At 36.4% G+C, this 25,356-nt stretch overlaps 2 protein-coding genes across 3 annotated transcripts in view; one reads left to right on the top strand and one right to left on the bottom strand.

Moving 5' to 3' along the window:
* The window catches only part of LOC125226112 (vesicular glutamate transporter 1), an 84,029-nt gene that overhangs the window by 8,351 nt on the left and 50,322 nt on the right, over positions 1 to 25,356 (top strand). The gene's annotated exons all lie outside the window — the stretch shown is intronic.
* LOC125226113 (uncharacterized oxidoreductase TM_0325-like) lies at positions 18,310 to 24,971 on the bottom strand. Its single transcript, XM_048129977.1, has 5 exons — positions 24,555 to 24,971; positions 24,160 to 24,238; positions 23,427 to 23,573; positions 22,687 to 22,773; positions 18,310 to 18,964 (listed from the first exon to the last, which is right to left on the bottom strand). The coding sequence occupies exons 1-5, from the start codon at positions 24,806 to 24,808 to the stop codon at positions 18,725 to 18,727; spliced, it is 807 nt and encodes a 268-aa protein (XP_047985934.1). The 5' UTR covers positions 24,809 to 24,971; the 3' UTR covers positions 18,310 to 18,724.

Genomic DNA, 25,356 nt, shown 5'->3' with positions numbered 1-25,356 from the left:
GGAATTGGAAAAAAACCTTAGGACACTTATTTTCTCCTATCAGGATTGAAAGAACTCGGAGTGGAAACCACATAAAAATTTCCAAATCCAAAAAAAAAGTGGGGTGGACAACTTTGAAAAAAATGGCCCACCTATTCGTAGTTCTCTACAAATTGTCGTCGTAATTACATGACGATACAAGTGCGGAAAAAGGAACGAGCTACGAATTTCCTTTTCGCTCGTGTATCGTACGACGTTTTTCAGTACAGATGGCTTTTCGAAGTTTCGACCTGACATATAATGAACCACTTCTCGCACTAGTGCGTAAAAAAAAGACCAACTGTACTGAAATTTTCAGTACAGATGGTGTTTTTTTACGCACTAGTGCGAGAAGTGCTGGTTCATTTGTCCATCTGTACTGAAAAACGTCGTTCGATACACGTGCGAAAAGGGAATTCGTAACTCGTGTCGATTTAAAACACTCCCTTCGGTCGTGTTTTAATTAATCGCCACTCGTTTCGAACTTCCTCTTTTTCGCACTCAGATTAGGTACCTATATACAATAGGCTAGTTTCCTATACTTAAAATATTTTATGCAGTGCACGAAATAAAGCACCACATAATTAGAAGAAAAATATGGACAGTAGTTAAGTTATGTTTTAACATAATTTATATTTAATAAGTCAAAGAGAAAGATATAAAGTAAATGAATTGACCGTGACGTCACTCCTCAGTATTTCATAGTGATTCCATATTAGCAAATCGTTTTGACAGTTCTTAAAAAGAAGCTGATTTGACTAGTACGAAACTATAGCCTATTGTATTTTACAGTGTCAAACATTGACATTGCCTTTGTCATGATCCTGACATTATACTGATCGTTCTAACCGTTATTCGTTCGACACGCGATACTTTGCATTCTTGTCATACCCATACTAAATAAAGCTAAAGGTCAATGGAACCGGTACAGCATGAAGAAATCCCCTTGCTTTGCCGTGACTTTTGGTTCGTATAGAGCTAAAAAGTTTTATTCTTATTACATTCTTTATTGATTTTAATTCTTTTTCTACTCCCGAACTGTTATTCGTCATTTACAGGGTCGTGCATAATTAGATCTTTAAAACCCTACCTATATAAAAGTCTATTCCCCAAAGCCAGCCTCGCGCAATGCGCGCAGTAACGATAAAATTGAAAACGCATTGTTGGGCTCTGTAGTCCGTAACCATGGCAACGCATTGTTATAATGTTACTGCGCGCAAACTCCGGTTGCATAAAATACTTACTATAAGTTAGGTAATTTTATGAATATAAAATTAAAATACGAAACCTACAATACATAATGTGTCTATAAAAAAACATATAAACACATTATAAAACACCTAGGGTGGCTCCAGCAGCGGGGCAGGGCCCAAGCTGCCGGTGGTTAGGGCTGCAGAGAGAGGAACCGTCGGACTATCCACGCCGTGTCCAAGATCGCCGCCTTCTGCATCTGACCCTTGATCCAACCACCTAGCTAGAGTCTCAAGAACGCCGAGAGCGAGGCTCTTCTTTGAAACTACTTAAAGTTTATTATTATTTGGAGCCCGCTGCTGGACAATTAATGGCCTGCCCCCCATGCAATGCTAAACAAGCCTCTAGCTCAGTGTTTTTCAAAGTATGGGGCGCGCCCTACAGGGGGGCGCAGCAACATTAGAAGGAAGGGGGGGATAAGAGCACACATCTCATATTAAACAAAAATACCTAACTAATAGTAAGGTTAGGGGGCGTAAACACGTAATTTTTGACGACTGGGGGGCGGGCGTGCTTAAAAAAAGTTTGGGAACCCCTGCTAGACCTTTTTTGCCAAACTTGCTGATGCAAACAAATATTTTTGCGAACCCGTACATAATAACCGACATTAAAACTGACCTTGGCCGCAGTTTCCTGCATAATTAAAGTTCAATCACGAATGTAATTATTACATTCACGTTATCGTTACAGGTAGCTTGACGGTGACCAACCATTAGGTTTGTTTTATGTGACAGGAGGCAAACGAGCAACCGGACCGCCAAATAGTAAGCGATGACTGATACCCATACGGCCGAAACACCAGACGGGTTGTAGGTGCGTTACCAGCGTTTGATATTGGAGTAAGTAGGCTTTTTCTTTTCTTGAAGGTCTTAAGGTAACCGTTTTAAGTTAACTATTTAGATCGAAATTGTATTGTTCTCTTCTTCAACCTAGCATTTTCCCGGCCTAGCGCCGGGGTCCGCTTTCCTTGTCCACTTCGCCCGGTCTTCGGCATCCTTAGGTGTGAGATTGTTCTCACGCATGTCCGCTTCTTAGGCCTTTTTTTTTTAGAGGGGAAATGCATTACGCCTACCGCCCAGGTGCGGGGACAGGCCTGGGATGGTTATGTGGGACTCCCTAGGCTGATGAAGTGATGAGACCTGGTTTACCCGCTAAAACCCCTATTTCGCCGTCGCCTTGCTATACGGCGAGGTCCCAGGCACTCCGAAGTACTCGTCCGCAACCTCGCCAGCAGCGCTTCTTAGGCCTACCGCAGCCGCGTGACCTAGGCCCTTGAACAGATTGAGGCATCTGTTTCCGACGTAGTCTACCGATCTGCGGCGTAGGTATGGCCATACGAGTACACCAGAAAAGATTTCCTATGTGTTTGTGTGGTTTCGTGTGCGTAAAATACAACAATCTATCAGTTTTATCAATTTTTAAGAACGCCTACGTTAAAATTATTTAATAGAATAAATAGTAATCCACATACACATAAGATTCGAGTCAAAAACACTACTCTCAACAGTCTGAACCAGGTAATGACGTAAAAAAGCCTAACAATGTTATGTTCTTATCTCTGTATATAATTAAGGTAAAAACGTGTTTACACGAGTAAATTTCTAGTTTTAAACATTATGTTAGCAATAAACTAGTCAAACAGCTATTTAGTATGCAACCATTTTGCTTTATGTTCGCCTGTTATTTTTATATTATTATGGACGTTGAGAAGCAATGAACTGAGTATTTTATTGTTTTTATTGTGTTGTGATTTATTTCTTATTTTAATTACTTAACTTTCTAATCTTATACTATTAAACGAGCAATTCTTGTATATTTATTTATTTATTTATTTATTTATTTATTTACTATACCGACGATCTAATAGAGATAAAATCGATCTAGAGATATATTGTTTTCACTGCATTTGTAAACAAATACGTATACAACTCTCAGTCGCACGAGGTCGGTCTAATGACAGATAGATCGTAGGTGTCAGGGTTTCGAATCCCGGTCAGAAATTAAGTTTTTGTTTTTTGTCTTTTTTTTTGAGAGTTTTTTTTTTATCTAAAGACGTATATATTAAAATAGAACCGAGCGAAGCATATTAGTGATAAAATCGCTAGAGATATATTGTCACTGTAAAAAAATAGGTATACAACTCCGTATAGACAGATAAAGTCTAAGAAACGAACCTAACCACAAAATTAAAATTTTGAAAAATAGCCCGACGCGTCGTATTTTCATTAAACTTTTCTAAGAACACTCCCGACTAATTCAGCTTTCAATAAAAAAAACGAAATCAAAATTGGTTTATCCGTTCAGGAGCTACGATGCCACAGACAGACACACACACAGACAGACAGACAGACACGTCAAACGTCGTTTTTGCGTCGGGGGATAAAAAACGTACCTCAAACCCATCAAGAAAAGTGTACCTATTTATTTCCACACAGATGAAGTCGTGAACAAATGCAGTAGGTAATTATTATAAAAAAGACACTTCATCTTTTTTTTCCTTTCAAGGTATTTGTGTCAAAGGTAATCCATTGTTGTCTTGTTAATTTGTTATCTCTCCGTTGTTAATGAGTATGTGTAATGTTTTTTATTTATTTTTATTTTTTTATTTTTATTTATTTTATTTTATTTATTACAATAACATTGTACATAAAACAGTTTTTGGTTTGTCGCAATATGAACCCTAAGTTTCTGTAAGCCTTTTTGCAAATGCTTACCACATGCTTTCGGAAGGACAAGTCAGATTGAACAAGTATCCCTAGGTCTCGCACGGATGATATTCGCTGAACTAGCTGTAATAACATATGTACGTCATAAAGTTAAATAAGGTGGATAACGTATCCTTTTATGTGAACAAAATACGTGTTTGTAAAAAATAGAGTATCTATAGGTAACAAACGTGTGAAGAAACATAAATATGTTATTTTACATTCTTTATGTAGGAATGAATCATGCATTCTAGACTAGACAGATAAAGTCTAAGAAAAAAAAACTGTACCTCGGAGAAAAATGTATGGTCAGGTCAACTAGGTAGCGCTACACATTTAGTTTATTCTCGCTACTAGATGTCGCTAATATTAATATTTGACAATTTAACACATATCTAGTTAAGAATATGCGCCAAATTGCCGATATTGAAGTTCAAAAGTTCTAAGCCTGTGTCGAGAGGTAGCATTCTAAGCACTGTGTGTGAGTACTAGGGTGTGCAAACCGGTTAACCGGTTAACCGAAAAACCGGTTAACCGAGACTTTTTGGCCTCTGTTAAAAACCGGTTTTTATAGTCTCTAACCGGTTAATAACCGAAACTGTATTTATTTCTCAAAATTTGGAAAATTAGGCATAAAAAGGTTCAAAACTACGTAATTATTTAATGTTTTGTAATAATAAAGATTTATACATTACTTTTCATTGACAACATTATTATCTGTAATGATTTTATTTTAAAAATTAGTCCCGAGTCTACTCAATTATACATTTTATACAATACAGTAGTCCGATTAGTATATTACGACTCCGCATAGACCTAACGTCCAACCTCTTACAACGACATAGTACAGGTATTTATTTGGTTTTCGTGTGTGATAGTATGAAAGTACATCCGTTTATTACGACTTCGATTTTAACGACCAGCCGCTTTTTACGACACATTTGACACAGAATCCGTTCGTCAAGTTCAGATGCAACGACGAGCGACAACGTTTTTAACCGACTTCAAAAAAAGGAGGAGGTTCTCAATTCGACTGTTTTTTTTGTATGTATGTTACTCGATATCTCCGAGAGTCGTGGACCTATTTTCAATTTTTTTTTTAATCGAACGGGTATAACCCCGAGATGGTCTCATTGGCACCAAGTCGGGGTCTGATGATGGGATCTTGGAGAAATCGAAGAAACTCTTCAAATGTTATAGGCACATGTAATGTTTTTAGTGTATTTTTCAAAGGTACACCAGTATTTACGCCTGATGGTTATAATTTTATGTGGCTGAGCTGATGATGGAAGGTCAACTCCTCAATGGTTAGGAGTTAAAGGATAATTCTTTCACTACTGTACATATATTCGGACTGATACATATAATATCAATAGGAACCACTAAAAATCAACAAATAAATAAACTTTTTAACAAAAAATAAAACCGCCTTCAAAAATAAGCGCGTTACATAACACGGAGAAACTAAAAAGCAAAAAATAATAAACCTTTGAATTCAGATTCCTTATCGGATTGCAATAATCTAAACATCAAAATTATAAACAAATCAATTATTTTTGGAGTCGGGGCCAGCCTGCGTATGGTTGGGTGGGGCAAACAGGAAATAGCAAGGCGACGAACAGGTCTGGTACCGACTACAAAAATAATTGATTTGTTTATAATTTGGATGTTTAGATTATTGCAATCCGATAAGGAATCTGAATTCAAAGGTTTATTATTTTTTGCTTTTTAGTTTCTCCGTGTTTTGTAACGCGCTTATTTTTGAAGGCGATTTTATTTTTTGTTAATTAGTTTTACTAGTAAATTGAGGAAACAAAGCTACTTCCACCCGAGCACGGCCCCCTGTTTGCCTACAAGTAGCAAGATTACATTGTGGCCATGTAACTTTTTGGAGTATTGCTTTTAGAATTTGTTCGCCTTGGGTCTAATTTTATAAGCTAAATAGAACCCAATTTGTATTTTTCGATTGCGTATAAACTAGCTTTACTTACAAATGATGAGCAAGCACGCATACTAAAAATTACTTTTTCTAACTAAACAAGTCACAATAAAATAAGGTATTAATACTATCATAATAATACCCTGTAAATAAACCTATTGATTGAAATGTTTTAGTAATAGAGATGTAGAATTTACTTTTAATTAAAAGAAATGAAATTCGTTTTGTACGACATTCGGTTAGTACGACGTAATATCAGCGGTCCCTAGAGCGTCGTTGTAATCGGAGTCTACCGTATATTTCAAACTATATTTTTTTAAAAGAAAGGTAAAATGGAGATCTTGGTTTTCTTACATCAATTGCTTGTATTACTAGGGGCTCTGGGAGCTATAGACCTTCGCGACATGCCTAGAAAACGCAAAACTGACGAATTATATTCAAATCACACCAGCCTTTTTAGCAATTTCCGCATTTTACAAAATTTCCAAAAACTGGATAAAAATGATCTTCATCGTGCAAGTAATACCTACTACGATATCATCAACATCAGAATTCTTAAAGGTAATGGTAATTATTGCGTAGTACGGCCATTTACTTAAAATCCTCAAAACCGGTTAATAACCGGTTAACCGGTTTTGAAGGAAAAGTCTCGGTTATTAACCGGTTTTTAAAGTTAACCGGTTTTTGCATACCCTAGTGAGTACTGTGACTGTGTATTTTAATATGACAGAAATTCTCTATACATACTTATACGTACTCGATCGATCCTCTTTGATAATATGTACTGTTTAATCGATTACTAACCGACTCCGTAATAAATGCCATGCAAATAAAAAAATCTATACCACTATAAAAAGAAAATCGATTCGCCAAGATCTTCAGATTGGCTCCAATTATTTTTCGATTTATTCCCTATTGTCGTAATGCCGGCATTGGCGGCCCCTAAGGAAATTGTGGAGACTAATAGACCTCTTCCGTGGATGGCGATTGAACTTCGATCAGCCGTATGATGGAAAAGGTAATTATTCACGAAAACGGAAGGGATTTTATTTTTACTTTGCCATGAATAGAATATTTATATTTAATTCTATATATCTATCTATTTATAGCAGCCTTTAAAGCGCCCGTCTTCGGACATAGGCCTCCTATCCATTCCTCCACGCTTGTCGGTCCATTGCCATCCGCATCCAGTTATCGCCAGCTACTTGGCAGATGTCATCTCTCCATCTAAGGGGTGGCTTGCCAAGACCGCGGGTGTTCCACACCATAGTTCGTCAATGTGCCCAGCCCATCTCCACTTATATATTATATTATAATTCTATTCAGGCCAGAAGAGTCAAACGTACAATACAATCGTTGACGATCCGTGGCGAATGGTACGCAATTGGCTCTGTTGCGCCATTACGGAAGAACGATAGAAAGAGAAAACTATGTATATGGAACAATAAGGAGCGTTGACCACTGCACGCTTGGCTTGGGCCACCTACTGTCAGGATAGTAGCAAGTTGCAATTCGTGGCCTCTATTCCTCTGGGAAGCAGCAAAATGCAACAATGTATGTATGTACTTAACTACTTATGTACTTATTGTAGGTAGGTAATACATGTTCACGTTCAGTCAGTCCAATGTGAAGAAGGCCGTCTACAAACTGTTACCTACACGTTTGTATTTTTGCTGAATTTATGACAATGACGCCTGTATCCTATAAAGGGGTAGGCAGAGCACATGAAACTGCTCAAGTTTCAGTGCCACTCTTGGCAATTAGGGGGTTGAAAGAATACGAAATTGTGACATTGCAGTGACAGGTTACCAGCTTCTCGCCCACGCCACAATTTTACCCATGTTCATTGTTCACAGTCGACTTCTACAAGTTCTACACAGATTGACACATAGGTTCATTTGTTAAATCTGACGTTTAATAGCGTGACAAGCCAAAGCATGCGTCTTCATGAATGGGATTTTCTGCACAAATTCCTAAGAACAGGAGTGAAACTCTTCCTTTCTAAATTTCCCATTTAGAACCCCTAAATTTCATTAAACGTCACGTTTTGTTTCTATGTTTTGAATACGTCCTTGCGTTCAAAATTCCATGCTACGAGTAAATAAGGTTTAAGGTAATAATACCAGTGCTCGACACTAATACCCAATAGATGACACCCTTGTGTCACATTTATTGAAAATGACTTAAGTTGACATTTACTGGGACATTTTCGAACTGGTACTCTTACCTTGATAAAAAGTTTGTCGCGTTTTTGAATGACACTGCAGCTTGTCAACACTTAACCACACCTCGGACACTGGCGATCAAATATATGAAAGAGGCGCGTTCCTAGCACACGGTCTAAGCTCGTGTAGGTGAACGGGTATTATGCTTGTATGAGTGAAATATGATAGGTCGACTGTTCGCGTTTTTGACAGGCGGTAACTGTGAGGTCACTGAGAGGGGGTGGGCGGCACTTTCAGCAGGGAGCGGGAGTGGCCATACTGTACGCTTAACTGTCCTCATCCTCATACAAAAGCGTCAGAAAAGTTGCCACATGCAAAACGGTTGACATACAGGATGGCTAGACCAGACGGTGGCGCCCCTATTATTCCCTACTCTTTTTTTGCCAGGCTATAGACGTACTGAATGACGTAGCCACCTAGTCTACCTACCTTAGGATCGTTATCATATTAGTATCACATTTTGTGTGGGCAGCATGACGCAAATAGAAAACTGATATAAACGCCAGATCAATAACTCATAACTCGTGGACTGTGGATATACAGCAGTACCCTCGCCACCAGATAGATCAGAGCGGGCAAGGTGCGCACAAATAAATATTATAGGACATTCACAGATTGACTGAGCCCCACGGTAAGCTCAAGAAGGCTTGATGGGTACTCAGACAACGATATACATAATTTATACAAATACTTATATACATAGAAAACGTCCATGACACAGGAAGAAATATCTGTGCTCATCACACAAATAAATGCCCTTACCGGGATTCGAACCCAGGACCGCGGCTCAGCAGGCAGGGTCACTACCGACTGAGCCAAACCGGTCGTCAAATATCGGAACATTCGGTCCTCTATACTTGTACTATTATATATTCTGTGCCTCTATTGTTAAACTATTAGTGCGAATAGTGCGTGTTTCCATATTTGTCAGAGGTTTGGCAGCTCCTATAGCAGCTGTACGACCTATTAACCATATTTTTCGACTCCCATACTATTTCGTCATTTACAGGGTCGTTTAACTACATAAAAGTTGTCGGGATAAGTCTTTAGTTTATTCCCAAAAAAATGCATTTGTAGCAGTGTGTTTTTGGGCTTTAACGTAGGTAGTGCGCTACATTGCACTAGGTATTAGGTTAGCTAGATATAGATATCCTACTATCATAAAACATCTCGGGGCGAGTACGGAAAGAGAGTCATTGTGTACGATCCCTAAGATATTATATATATTTTTTCCCTCACTAGCTCGGAAACACGTGTTTTGTCCTTTAATACCAGCGGGTAAAAACGCATTTTATCCACTAGTGGGTATAGTAATTTGACCTTGAATAAAGTCAAATTAACGGCTTTAAAATTGATAAAAGTAGGTGAATCTAGTAATAAAGATGATTTACCACCTGTGGAACTACTGGAAGCAGTGATAAACGCATTTTTTGCGTTGTAGTTTCCTCGCTATAGTGAGGGGAAAAGTTTTGTGTTACACTCGGGTGCAAATGTATTTTACTTCTCGTGTGTTAAAAAACTCGCAAGTTCAGGATTCTATTCTCGAACCACTCGCTTCGCTCGTGGTTCAACTATAGAATCCTTTCACTTGCTCGTTTTTCAATTCCACACTCGACGTTAAAATACAACTTTGCCCCCTTGTATAACAAATAACTATTATTTGCCTCTTTTAGTGTCCCACTGCTGAGCAAAGGCCTCCCCTCGTTTTTTTCCACTCGACCCTGTTATCAGCGTAAGATATAAGTGAATAAAAGACACGCGTCAAGTATGACACTTGCACACTTTCCATGACAGATGTTTTTAATACATTTGCGGAAAAAATACAATAAAACAAATATTGGTTACTTGAGTATTTCTACTTTTAAGGCTGCTTTCAAAAAAAACGTCAAAATAATGTAAAATTGATAGTTTTAGTCGGTGAAATACTACACTTTCCGTTATCCAATAGATTTATTGAATTCAAATTTCAGTTAGAGCATCTTATTATCTTGATTTTTATAAGACTGGATTTTTGAAAACCAAGTCACTAAATTAATTATGATTTTTTTTCTAATGCACGTTTAGAAAAACACACGTATAGAGCTGAGTTAGTCGATCTTATTTGTAAAATTTGGACAATTTTGATTACTAAAACAGGTAAATATATAATTCGTATACCCTGTATTACAAACTTCTCAGACTACATTTTTATTATAAGGTTTTAAAAAAGAGTAAACAAGGCTAAGACGAATTCAATTTTTTTCAGAAATTACCTAAAATTAAGTGACAATTTCTTTGAAAATCTACATCACATCGAAATAATTTTTGTACTTAATTAATCAGCAACGTTTACTTAAATTGCTGTTATGCCTTAGTGATTATAAATTGCTATTATTTATTTTTGGCAATTTTTTGAAAACTGGCCTTCACCGGTACAATTATTACCACTTTTTGACATTTTCTCATATTTTGTTAGACCAAGTAGAATAAAGTCCTATAATGTGATATATATTTGTAAACAACTCGCAAAGCCCTTTAATTTGATACCACACACGGTATGATCAAGCGCTCGGTTGCGATTTCACTGTTTTTCACACGAAAGCCCTCTTAAGGATTTTCCCTTGACGTTGGATTTGTACTCGCTGAGAGTGATAAATATGTAAGTCACGCTTTTTCTATTCTCAGCACGTTTTATCACTTGAATTAGAGAAGTACAAGGCCCTATTTAGTATTAGTAACGTTGACATGAGTACTTGCGTTTACGCGTAATAAACGTTATAACGTCAGGCCGTCCTTTTCGCACTATTTGTAAGTGCGATAGGGACGCACAGTGTACTACGCCCGCAGAGATACATATTCCTAACGTGTATCGGTTTACCACTTATTCCGCAAATATTCCTAATTGTAAGCAGTCAGCATAGACTATGAACGCCAACTAAATAAGCCCACGTAGAATCAACGATTGTCACTTCAGCTAGGCCGGTAAGTATACTTTGTGTGTGTGTTTATATATCGTTATATTTTTATTATATTAGAGGTCTGTTGACATTTCCGCATAACTAAATGGTGGGCGAGGTTCTTGCCTCTTACTAAGTTAAAAAATAGTCACCTAATCTTTGGCATTCCATTTTAAAGTTTACAATCACTTCATAGTACATGAAACTTGATATTTCTCATATTAGTTCCAATTAGGTCCAGAAACTCCAGAAATACGAGTATGTGATGTGGCTTGTCTCACAGTCCCGCGCCCCTTTTATAATGTTGTTACGCCCTGGGGGGCGCGCCCCACAGTTTGTAAACCGCTGTCTTATAAGTATTCGATATAGTCGCATTTTGTAAAATTGTATATCGATTCAAATTTATAGTAAATAATTAATTAAAAAATTTAAAGTCTACTGTAATTTCATACAGCTTTTCACGCCTAGAACTGTATGGCAACCTTCCTTTTTTAGTCTGTTAAAAAATGTACTATCACACTTTGTCATTTTATTATGAAGAACCCCTGGGACCTAAGACTAAGCTAGATCGATTTCTCACCCCCGAAAACCCCCACTTTGCATGTAAAATAATAATTGTACTATCATTGATATGTTATTGTCTGTATATAAAAAATAGGTGAAATTTAAAATTTATATTAATTTAGCGAACGAATACGAATTGGTTTTATACATACTCGTTTTATTTTGATCAATAACGTGTTAACTATATTTTTTGTACTTATTCCCGTTACGTTTTAGGCTACTCGTACAGATTAGATAATATGGTGATATTCAATACAAATATTACAAACGTATTCCTATTCCTATAGGTCCATAATTCGCCTCGGCGTGTTTCTACTTCTATTTATTCTTATGAACGTCAAAGCACGTATGCACATAGCGTACCAAGTTTCATGCTTTCTGACATCATAATAATTTAGGCCACTGAAAACGCGTGCCCTATATAATAATACCTAAAATGTAAAACATGAAAAAAAAAAAACCGGCCAAGAGCGTGTCGGGCCACGCTCAGTGTAGGGTTCCGTAGTTTTCCGTATTTTTCTAAAAAACTACTAAACCTATCAAGTTCAAAACAATTTTCCTAGAAAGTATTTATAAAGTTCTACTTTTGTGATTTTTTTCATATTTTTTAAACATATGGTTCAAAAGTTAGAGGGGGGGGGGACGCACTTTTTTTCCTTTAAGAGCGATTATTTCCGAAAATATTAATATTATCAAAAACGATCTTAGTACACCCTTATTCATTTTTAGATACCTATCCAACAATATATCACACGTTGGGGTTGGATTGAAAAAAAATATCAGCCCCCACTTTACATGTAGGGGGGGTACCATAATAAAACATTTTTTTCCATTTTTTATTTTTGCACTTTGTTGGCGTGATTGATTTACATATTGGTACTAAATTTCAGCTTTCTAGTGCTAACGGTTACTGAGATTATCCGCGGACGGACGGACGGACGGACGGACGGACGGACGGACGGACAGACAGACATGGCGAAACTATAAGGGTTCCTAGTTGACTACGGAACCCTAAAAACGAGTAGTTAAAATTTGTCCCCCAGTCACAATTGCTCCGCTGTCCCTTTCTCGTTTTAGTTATTAAGGTTTTATCATTTTTGGTTCTTTAAACTGATTTTCATATTCGCTTGAACCAAGAACGCGAACGATCATCAAGCATCACTATACGTCGAGAACGGATCGGACCCGCGGGTTTTTAGAGTCCGTCGATCCGGACACACGGACTACACGGGTACCCGGACTTTAATTACACGGTCCCTAATTACCCGTTCCAAACGGGCCAGAAATCCGGATTCGTGTAACACGGGAACGGATACCCGGCAACGGGTACACGAAACACGGACGCGACCGGGAGCCCTAGTACGAACCTCAGCGACACATGATCCACAAAGCAGAATATCTGGACATAGTCTAGCCACTGTTATTTTTAAAAAATAAAGTTCAGGATCTGTGTATGGCGGTGATTTAGAGAATGTGGCATGGTGCTTACTCTAACTCCGACTTTGATGTCGAATTTGACTATCATACATTGTTTATATCGATCTGGTTTAGGCACTGATGTTCAAACACCACGAATGTCAATTAGACTTTGGCCTATGGCTATTTTTTTTATTTGTTTCTCTCAACCTGCTCGCATCAAAAGTTTACGGCAATCCGGAACGTTGCTCAAAAATGCATTTTTTAAATTATATAAATTCACCGCATTCATTCTGCAAGTACCCAATTGAAAAACCACGAAGAGGACTCTTAAAGAATATATTTTGGCAGCATATTAACCTTTGTTTGTTGAAATTGTACAAAGAGTCATTGAAATATCCTCAAATTAAGCCAGATAGGGGTTGTCCGAAATTTATTTGCTGGACCTTAATGAAAGTACCATAAAGTCCCTTAAATAAAAAAAATATCAGACCTTCTTATGTCAAATCGTGCTTACCAATACCTTCAGATCATACTCTCGGAACATAATAATACCAAATTATGCACATGTCAACATTTAGACGAGGTTTGTTTTGTCCTTATACTTAACGATACAGTCCTTATTATACGCCATGAAATTAGCTAAAAGTTTTCCAATACAACTGTGATGTTAAGTTTAAGGGTAAAAAAAATATGATAGAAAGTTTATTTTATATGTCGGTGTATGATGCATTTTGTCCAGCACGGGAAGCATGGTCGCGCGATAGATCAATCAATCAATCAATCAAAATATTCTTTATTCAAATAGGCTTACAATAAGCACTTTTAAATTGTCAACAGTGTACAATATTCATCTTATTCTAAATATCAGAGCAATTTATTGGTGCAATAAACAATATTGTTTTAAAACTACATTGATTTAATAAAATGATATCAATCTAAATTGTATAAAAAAATACTAGTATAAAAACTTCTAGAATAAATTCTAAATGTCAAAAAAATTGTGTAAAAATACATTGAATTATCAATATCATCATTAATAAGCTATATAATTAATGGTTTTCAGCAATACTTGTATCCCACAGTGTTTCATCATTCATGTAGTCTTGTGTGCTATAGTAGGCTTTAGAGATCAGTATACGCTTTACATAATGTTTAAATCGATTAAAAGACAGTTCAGTGATGGCATTAGGAAGTTTGTTATAAAATCTTACACAATTACCCATGAATGATTTTTTAATTTTATGGAGCCGAGTGAAGGGCACTGCAAGCTTATGCTTATTTCTAGTGTTTATATTATGTACATCACAGTTTTTCTTAAATTTACAAATGTTTTTATGTACATACATAATATTCTCATAAATATATTGACAATGCACTGTCATTATATTAATGTCCTTAAACTTATCTCTAAGTGAGTCTCTATGGTTCATTTTGTATATTGCTCGAATAGCCCTCTTCTGCAGAACAAATATGGTATTTATCTCTGAAGCACTGCCCCATAGTAAAATACCATATGACATAATGCTGTGAAAGTAACTAAAATAAACTAATCGAGCTGTTTCCACGTCTGTTAACTGACGGATCTTGCTCACTGCAAATGCTGCAGAGCTCAGTCTATTCGAGAGGGTAGCAATATGGGGACCCCACTGAAGTTTAGAATCTAAAGTTATGAAGATAATGATTTCACCGGCATACCTTGTCACATTAACATCCTGTTTGAAATGTCATACGAAGTTGTCAAATGATTAAAAGCGACAAGGTACAGAAATCATCACTTATTTTTGCCGGTGACTATACAATACCTATTAGATTTATATTTAGATACAGACATTCTGACCACTTCATAGTGATTTGAGTCTGCGATTTCTCTTATGAAAGTTATCTCAAGTAGCATGCGCAACCACATGTCTAGATCGCATGACATGGCTAAATTTCTTGAATCTGGCTAGACAAACTTTACACTGACTCTAACAGTGATATTTTTACAGAAAATAATGGGTTAGCGTGTTAAATCTGTATCAAGGAATTTAATTACTTGTATCATAACTGTCATAATACACTTAAAACGGAAACGCATTAGCTTAACAAACAAGACTAACCTTGTAATGTACTAATAATTATGTTATCTATGCTGCATTGAAGGTTTTTGCCTTTTACCGGCGTAACATGTACCTTTAATAGGGTTTTTATTCTTATCTTATCTTATTTATAAATCGAATGTTGCAATAATATTAGAACGAGTTATAACCACAATACAAATCGTCAGTACTTAAAAAACATTGACACAAGAAGAATACGAGATTTTTTGAAAGTAGTGACGTAATGTTAATTTTATAAAAATAATTCCGACATAGTGCACCGATTTCCAACAAACATGGCAAAACACTTCCGACTAATTCAGCTTTCAAACAAAAAAAAATACCCACAATGCTGTAGGTTTCGAGATCCGAGATATGTTAGGTACAGTCAACCAATTGGAACCCTAGGCCACTGTAGGACTATGTTATAGTGACGTTATAAATCATATTGTAAGAAATCTCTTACTGCTTGTCATTTTGACATACTTGTAAAGTGGCCCTAGGGTTCCAATTGGTTGACTGTACTTTCGTTTAATTAGGAACATCTTATTAGTAGAGCGGCGAGAGGGTCTCGGAAAAAGTTGATGTGACTGGAGAGTATACTGCTGACAAGTGGTATCGTTCTGATCGGTAGACTTTACTGAGTACGAAATAATGACTTGTCGCATTCTCAGACTGTGGGGGGGTTAACTATGACGTCACAAAGATCGCGGTCCCGGGTTTCATTTTTTTGCCAATTTGTCTAGAACCCCTTATCCAATTTTGAAAAATGAGGTGTCGATTGAAAGCGTATAACATGCTGATTAAGATTTCTTATATGTGAAAAGTATAGTTTTGTTAGTTATTTTTTAATTAACAATAATGCAAAAAATACTTTTTTTTTACTCTCTTTTTAGATTTTTGTGACTCAAAAAGGCAATGAAAACGGCCACTTAGCTAAAAAATATAATGTATAAATCATTTAACTACATTATTAAGCTATCTGTTGCTTTTTAAATTTCTACGATCGGATAATAAATAAGCAAACTACAACCACATACCTGTAGGCGGGGAGTGCCGCTTGACACGCGTTCCCATACATTCGGCGTCTATCAAATTACACCTCGCGCAAAATTCGTTTCAAGCAGATATACCTCTAATCTTATTCATCGTAACCTATCAATATTGGTATCATTTGAAAGGACAATTAAAGTACTTTAAGAAACAATGTCAATCATTTTCTTAAAATCAATAATCGCCAGTCTGCGGTGGTTACAAAGGAAAAAAGTGGGTATGCAATTTGACTGGTTTCCTAGGTTTGATACCCTAGACGAGTTTAAAAGGGGAGGTAAAGGTGACATATGGGTTTTTCTCTGGCCTAAAAGCTACACAGAGGGTCAGGGGAGAAAAAAACTAGGATTTAAAGTTTAGTTTTAAGTTATTTTTTCCTTTATTTGTTGATTTTATTGTGTTTAATTTTTTTGTAATTTTATCAAGGATACACGTTGGTTTCTTTTGCTAAAAGTTCCCTTTTTTATGAGAAATGTTATGAATTTTATGGCATTTTCCGATAGAGACTAAAATTAACTTTCAAATAAGGCCAAATAGTCATACTTTTATTTATATAATATTAAGGGTATGGCTATGTATCAGTAGGCCACATAGTCATACTTTTACTTATATAATATTAAGGGTATGACTATGTATCAGTATGACTATGTGGCCTTATTTGAAAGTTAATTTTAGTCTCTATCGGAAAATGCCATGAAATTCATAACATTTCTCATAAAAAAGGGAATTTTCAGCAAAAGAAACCAACGTGTATCCTTGATAAAATTACAAAAAAATTAAACACAATAAAATCAACAAATAAAAGAAAAAATAACTTAAAACTAAACTTAAACCCTAGTTTTTTCTCCCCTGACCCTCTGTATAGCTTTTAGGCCAGAGAACAACCCATATGTCACCTTTACCTCCCCTTTTAAACTCGTCTAGGGTATCAAACCTAGGAAACCAGTCAAATTGCATACCCACTTTTTTCCTTTGTAACCACCGCAGACTGGCGATTATTGATTTGAAGAAAATGATTGACATTGTTTCTTAAACTACTTTAATTGTCCTTTCAAATGATACCAATATTGATAGGTTACAATGAATAAGATTAGAGGTATATCTGCTTGAAACGAATTTTGCGCGAGGTGTAATTTGATAGACGCCGAATGTATGGGAACGCGTGTCAAGCGGTACTCCCCGCCTACAGGTATGTGGTTGTAGTTTGCTTATTTATTATCCGATCGTAGAAATTTAAAAAGCAACAGATAGCTTAATAATGTAGTTAAATGATTTATATAACATATTTTTTAGCTATGTGGCCGTTTTCATTGCCTTTTTGAGTCACAAAAATCAAAAAAGAGAGTAAAAAAAAGTATTTTTTGTATTATTGTTAATTAAAAAATAACTAACAAAAGTATACTTTTCACATATAAAAAATCTTAATCAGCATGTTATACGCTTTCAATCGACACCTCATTTTTCAAAATTGGATAAGGGGTTCTAGACAAATTGGCAAAAAATTGAAACCCGGGACCGCGATCTTTGTGACGTCATAGTTAACCCCCCCACAGTCTGAGAATGCGACAAGTCATTATTTCGTACTCAGTAAAGTCTACCGATCACAACGATACCACTTGTCAGCAGTATACTCTCCAGTCACATCAACTTCAAAACTAGACGACTTTTTTCAATTCCGCCGCCTTACTATATATCTAAATTACATTGCCTCACAGAGCCTCATTATTTATTAGTAGCTATTTATATCAAACAGATTTGATCACCCAAGAATGAGACAAAAAGTGCGAAGTTACTTGGACCGTGCGAATCGTTTTGTTGCCCCCAAGGTGACCAGTCGAGCAGAACCGAAGTGTTTGTACAGGGTGGCCCAGAAATGTTAATTAATATTATTATATGACATCCTTAGTGCCAAAAAAACTATGATCTCATATATTTCCCCTGTGCAGTGCAATAAGGTATGTATGGAAAGACAGATAAAGTTTAAGAAAAAACTTACCTCGGAACCATAAAAAAAATGTACGGTCGTCTATATGGCGCTACACCTTTTGTTGAATCTCGGCTAGATGGCGCTAATATAAATATGTTCAAGTTGCGAAAATGAGCTAAATTGTGAAAACACCAAAACAGGGATTTAAAAGTTTTAATCCTGTGTCAAGATATGCACATTATACTTTGACAGTGATTCTTTGACTGGATCCTCTGTGGCTTTACCTTGACACTGACGTTGACAGACCATGCCGTTTTTGTGCGAAGTCATCTTAGTTTCACGCGCTCATTGTTTGTAAACTGAAGTGACGTCACAAGTATAATGACAATAATGAGTATGATGACGTCAGTCATTGATCTTATCTTGGTCGCTTTTATACGATTAAGGTCGTTAATCCATAATGATCACAATAAGGACGGCAAACTAAATTTTAAGAAATCTACACCAGAGTCGGAATCCATGAAACGAATTCATTAAATAGAAATACATGAAACGACGCGTGGCAAATTATCACTGATTTTTATTTTGGGACTAATGCTGTTTTTGTATTAATTATTTTTGAGCCTGTTTCGTCATATCACTAAAATCAGCATGCAATTCTGCTCCACCGTCTACTTTAACAATGGTTCCTGTAACCAGCTCACTGTCCTCGCTAGCCAAGAATACCACCATCTTGGCTATATGATCAGGCTGGCAGACACGACGCATTGGGATGCCTTTAGCCATGTTGTCTAGGAACTCGGAGTATGCCTCGTCACTGATTCCTGTTATGCGTTGAACGAAGTCGCTCACCTGTAAGAGTTAAAGAAGAAAATTTTGAGAAATACATGCTTGATGATGACGATGACCATGTTATTTTTTGAGAGATCTAACTAGGTACACGGAGAAAAAAGTCTCGTCCATGATACCTGAATAGTTTAATCTGAACGAGAAAATCTAGTAAATTCTGGGACAATTGTTCACATAGTATAAATAACTAAACTAGTCTGTTTAAATGCGTTGAGCTTAGTGAACTAGTTATCTTGTAATTGCTACACATTAAAATAGCGTGTATTACTAGAATATTTAGTAATCATAACACGTGGACCGTACAAATAAATAATATTTTCTTGCAGAGCTTAATAAATGAAATGTGACCTTGACAATATATTCTTGTAAAGGTAATATATACATTACGTATCATAAAATAAAAATATTGTAAGGGTCACACAGTCAAATTGTGTGTATTACTAGATTATTCAGTATTTATAACAAATGGAGTGTCTAAATAAACAAAATAATGTAAACTCCACAAGAAATTCTTGTAAAGGTTATAAAACTTTAGTTAGGCCAATAATAGGTATCGTTAAGAATACAAGTCATCTGATATATATTACATTCTCTTCATTTATGTAAACTTCATAAAATGGTTGATAGAACAAGAAAGTTAGTTACAGCAACTGCATTTATGGTACTCTCTAATAAATATACAATTGCGTTAACGTGTTATATTTTTATCGGTACCTATGAATTTGTCTGTACACTGCAGTGGCGGAGCGTCGATATCCCAACTCGATTCCCAACGGGTTCCCTAAAATTCTCTAGTATCTGTAGAAGTCCATACAAAACAGATGCCATTAACCCCTCCGGCTTTACCAACGAAAATGTTCACGCCCCGCCACTGGTACACTGTATAGACAACTAACATTTCTTGTAAATGTAAAAAAAGGTTTGTTGTCTATACAAGGTGGTTCAGTAGGATTAAAGGCCGAGCCACGCCAGATACGTGTACGTAGACGTGTGCGTGGCGTGCGCGCTGTAAAGTACGAATCTTCAAAAGAGATGATACACCGCTAGACACACACGGGAAACACGTCACACAAGCGGTGTAATCTCTAATGAGGATTCGTCATTTACACCGCATACGCTACGCGCACGTCTACGTACACGTATCTGGCGTGGCTCAGCCTTTAATCCTACTGTACCACCTTGTATAGACAACAAACCTTTTCTTACATTTACAAGAAATGTTAGTTGTCTATACAGTGCACAGACAAATTCATAGGTACCTACCGATAAAAATGCAGGTTGCTAGGACCAGTTCCAAGAGACAGAAGCCTAGAGTTGAAACTGGGATCCGGAAACCTGGGTCACCCAGCATATGGAATGGATGCTATGAGCGGTGAAAATTGGTGGATCTGAAAGTAAATAAAATAATTATATAATTTGTTAAAAAATATATTTCAACGATCCTTAGTGCAAGACTTTGTTCATATATTCGTCAGTGTTAATAGAACCGTCCTTCATTTCGTCCAAAATTTATATTTTGCAGAATTTTTCCACTTTTGTTCCACAGTATGGCATGGGTCACAGGAAACTTGCAACCATTGTAAATCATCTGAAAAAGACATTAAAATTTCTATGAATAAATTTTACATTAAGTAATATTCTACGTCCACTTCAGATATATATAAAGACTGTCCACGATAAAAAGTGGTCATATATAACATGGTAAATCTTGAGAATAATGAGAATTTATAAGCAGCATGTTTGTCAAATAATTTGTAGATATTAAACTACATTATAAAAATACAAACAAATTATAAACTTTAGGTGGCCTATGAATTTTAGCAGTATGTATCTCATGATAACAATATTTTTTTGTACAGTGTCTTCTTGCAGTCTTTAAGTACAACAGTTTTAATGACAAAAATATTTTTTTAATGTTTAATTATAATAGCCAAAATATACCCTATTACATACTGATTTTACGATAGTAATAATTTTTCTGATTGTAATCAGATTAAGAAAGTACTGAGATTTTCTAACTTTGCTGAATTCGAATTTTTGACACTTTTTGGCTCTCCATACAAAAACAACTGTCAGTGCTTGGAGTAGAAAGTCTTCCTGACTACCAAAAGTCGAAATGAGTTTCAAAAAGTATTTTTTTGTCTGCTAAGATGTCATTCTAATGTGTGTAAATGAGCTTATAAAAATATAAGTATTTATAAAATTGTGCCAGGAAGCGTGTGAAGTTTGTTAAAAAACACTGTACAAGAAATGAAATGCTTGATGGTATACATTCCGCGAAACCTCAGACACGCTAAAGCATTATAAGGAATAGCTTTAATTATTATATAGTTTTATGTATACAGATTTATCAAAATATAATATTGCTTCAAAATGTGCATTCAGGAAGAAAGATTTATCATGTTATGTATGACCACTTTTTATCGTGGACAGTCCTTATTAGTTCAGTATTTAGATTTTGCCCACGTAATGTCGTATGAATTTGTATGCAATGTAAAATGAATACAACATTAAATGCCTTTTTACTCACCATTCTAATTATCTACTAAGTTCTACATGTACGGTATGTGACTTACCTGCTTTTGCCAACTCTGCCATCTCCCATCCTTGATGCAAGAGTTTTTGCACCTCTTCATCCATTTCCTAAAATGGAAACTACCAAACGAATGGATAATACGTAGTGAGTACGTTTAACGATAAATAATATAACCTATTGCGATCCGCGTCCACGCGTGATCTCTCATGACACGTAAATGGCCGCCGACCACGCCGCAAAACATTGCGTTTCGTTACACAAGCAAAACATTTATTTATGCGGACAATATTTTTGTTATAACAATTATTTTTCGGTGTATATTACGAGAATATCATTGTTATTTTTTACAAGAGGCGCAAAGTAAAATCAACTATACTGCTATAGCATTCACTAAGATATACAATGGTACTTAAACATGGCGTTTCGTTACAAAAACGAAACACATATTTATACTAACTAAATACTTTTTCAACAGAACTATTTGTTCACCAGTATACATTACGAGAATATTATTGTCATTATTTACAAGAGCTGCAAAGTAATACCAACTTATAAAACAGTCATATCAACTATACTGCGATGGCATTCGCTACGATACAAATAATAGAGTTGACAGCGATGCGTACATATTTATACAAACTTAATATTTTTAAATATAACTCTTCGTTGAGTTTACATTACAAGAATATTCTTTTTATTTCTTTACGAGAACTACAAAGTAATGGCAACGTATAAAAAAGTTACAGGAAGTATACTGTGATAGTAACCGCTAAGATTAAGATTGTAAAGATAATTTTTATTTTTTTCGCATTACAAGAAGCTTCTTGTTAATAGAATTATCGTAACCTTTATTCTATTAGTTGTAAATAAAACTAGAGTTCTCGTATATGTAATTCAAACAGAACTGTTTAGTGCATATTAATGTTTGCTTAGTTCTATTGAATTCAAAATATAGTAAACGTAACAATACAGTTGTTTTTATTACGAGATTGTAGTATCAGTTACGATAAATCTATTTTACTAAACGTTCTGGTAGTATTGTTAAAATATTTTTTTTCCGTGTAGTAGGTACTACCTCTTTAAATATCTCTATCAAAAGTCACCTGCCCCACAAGCTTATAACTTGAACTATGGACGGATTGTAATACTAGATACCAGGAGTTAATAAGAATTAGGGTTTTGAACTTACCGTGACTCCAGGGCTCACGGTGTTGACTCTAACGCCTTTTGGAGCCAACTCGAGGGCAATCAGTTTTGTAAAGTGATCCAACGCTGCCTGGAAATACATTTTAATATTAAAGAATGAGTGTCGTTTTATCTACGGCTAGGAATAACGAGCCATACATGATCAAATTTGGCTAGCCTACATTAGCGTCTTATTGAGCATCAGATTCTAGTCGGCGCTCAATCAATGGCGTCGCAACGTAGTTGCACCAGCAGCTGCCATAGTAGGCTACATGTCGACGCACGATAGGCGCCAGAAGGTCTAGATGACAAGCATCCCCTAGGCTACCATGAGCCGTGACAACGAAATATACATAGATGCCTGGCGATGAAGTTTTCTTACAGGCTTAAGATAGTCTAGAGAAGCTCACAATCACGAGACGCATGGCAAGGAACCGAAGAAGTGGAAACATGGGCACACGTTGAACAGACAGAATGACGTCTGTGACAAAGGCCACATTGCAGGTCAGCATGCACAGGGCCCATCAGGATCGAGTGCCGTGGAGACAACTGGTGAAGTGTCCACATTCGTCACGTGTCTTAGTCGAGAGGATGCCACAAAGAAGAAGAAGAAGAAGGCAGGCTTTCCACCGCCAGCACATTATCCATACTCGAGATATTAACGAAATTTCACCTGCTTTCAATAACTATTAGCACAGTAGCGCTAAAAAACCCCTTAATAATAGAAACACTGGTGATATTTACCTTGGACATACTATAAGGCAGACTTCCCACCGCCACCACGGTAGCAGCCATGCTGGAGATATTAACTATGTTTCCCTTGCTTTCAATAAGTGCTGGCGCTAATAGCCGCGTGAGGTTGTAAGGGCCTCTTACGTTTGTGCTGAACACCTGTGAATTATATATTTTTATCACTCTTGAGGGTTTTTTTTTATTATTGTAATGTGTATGTTCCTATGTACATTTCTGAGGTTGTGCAATAAAGTGGATTTGTATTGTATTGTATTGGATTTCGGATCATTGCTTCAAAATATATAGAAATGTGAACAGAATTGGCGTCGTGTCCATCAAGCCTTTGCAGACTTATCTAATTTCCTTTAAAGTAAAATAGGGAAAACGAATAGGTGCAATAAATCCAGAGCAAAGATATCAACCACAAGTGGTCTAGTTCTTTTATCATTGTGAAATTCGTAGGTATATATTGGAAAATATTTGTTACAGTATTGATTTAGATAACGTAGTGTAATCGATGCTCATGAGACCATCATCGTCCTATCTTTTAGATAAGATTAGAACAAAACAGGTGCTCGTGTGGACCAATTAGATTTATTAAGCGCGGTTTTTCTTTGCTCTGCTAATTAGTTCTGTATATGTGTTCCTAATTCATATATTTATTAAGTTTGTAACGTACGCAGCCTGTTCTAGTTCTTATTATTTGTGTTTATTTTTAATTAAAATATAATAATTCAAATTTTACCAGGTCAAAGACCGCCATGTCAGTTCGCGCCAGATCCGTCCGTGCTCCGATACCCGCATTGTTTATCAGGACATCTAGCCTGAAAAAACAGTAGAAGATCATTTTATATAGAAGTACAGCACAACCTTGTTTATCCGAAACATTAAATGTCCAAACGCGTTGCTTGTTCGCCCTCTTACTGTCCTGACGTTGTTCAAAAGTCGATAAAAATTTAGATTTTCGTGCTGAGCTCACTGCCTCAGTCGGCAACTTCTAGAAGACTTGTGCGCTCTTCTTAATGATGTTGACTTATTGGATCAGCTGTGTTAGGTGAATTGTAAAGTAGGCGACATCATGGTGAACACGTTTTACAAAGAGACACGAGTCGTAAAACAGGTTGTATGAAAAGTGTCTACCTCCCATAGTGGTCCAAAACCTCTTTAGCCGTCCGCTCACACGCCTCGTCCGTGGCCAGATCTGCGATGATTTCTAGCGGCCGTCCTGCGCTTGCGACTGCATTTGCGCACGCGTCTGCGACTGCGCGTAGTTTCTCAACGTTGCGACCGAGAATCGCAAGTCGTGCGCTGCGCTCAGCGAATAATAACGCTATGGCTTTGCCGATACCGGTGCTTGCGCCTGTCACTAGTACCACTTTGTTTTCGAAACTCATTTTCACAAGCACTTCAAAGTGACGCCAATAGTTTTTAACGTCTATTTCGGGTTCAAGCTCTCTCAAAAATAGGTCCTACAGAAATATCTCTATTTAATAAAGGATCTAGACAGTGTCAGTCTCAGTTCTAACGTAGCCGAGGTTCGCCTTAAGACTGAAGATAAAAGTTCCAAACAGTTTCTTATATCTCTATGTCTAATCTTATCCGTATGACTGTTATCGCATTGACAGACAATAATAAGACACTTACGTAGTTTTGATGTTAGATGATAAGTTGATAACTCTTTACAGGAACTTACTTAATTCAATAAACCTTGTGAAATTATCAGTTCTTATTAGGCGTGAGTCCAGATAACATACCTAGCCACTGATCTGCCGTCAGACAGATGTAACATTGCAGTGTTCTTGTTTAGTATAGAATGTGCAATGTTATTTGAATCGCTTAAAAATTTCTCGTTTATAACACTTCCAATTTCTATATCAAACATGTAAGGTACCTTTTGTTGAGCCATTTTCATGTGGAAGCTATGCGACAATGATGAGTGCAA

The sequence above is a fragment of the Leguminivora glycinivorella genome, chromosome 5 (assembly GCF_023078275.1).
Source record: "Leguminivora glycinivorella isolate SPB_JAAS2020 chromosome 5, LegGlyc_1.1, whole genome shotgun sequence".
Taxonomy (NCBI): domain Eukaryota; kingdom Metazoa; phylum Arthropoda; class Insecta; order Lepidoptera; family Tortricidae; genus Leguminivora; species Leguminivora glycinivorella.
The sequence above is the reverse complement of the archived record's forward strand: the minus strand, read 5'-3'. Positions and strand labels throughout refer to the sequence as shown.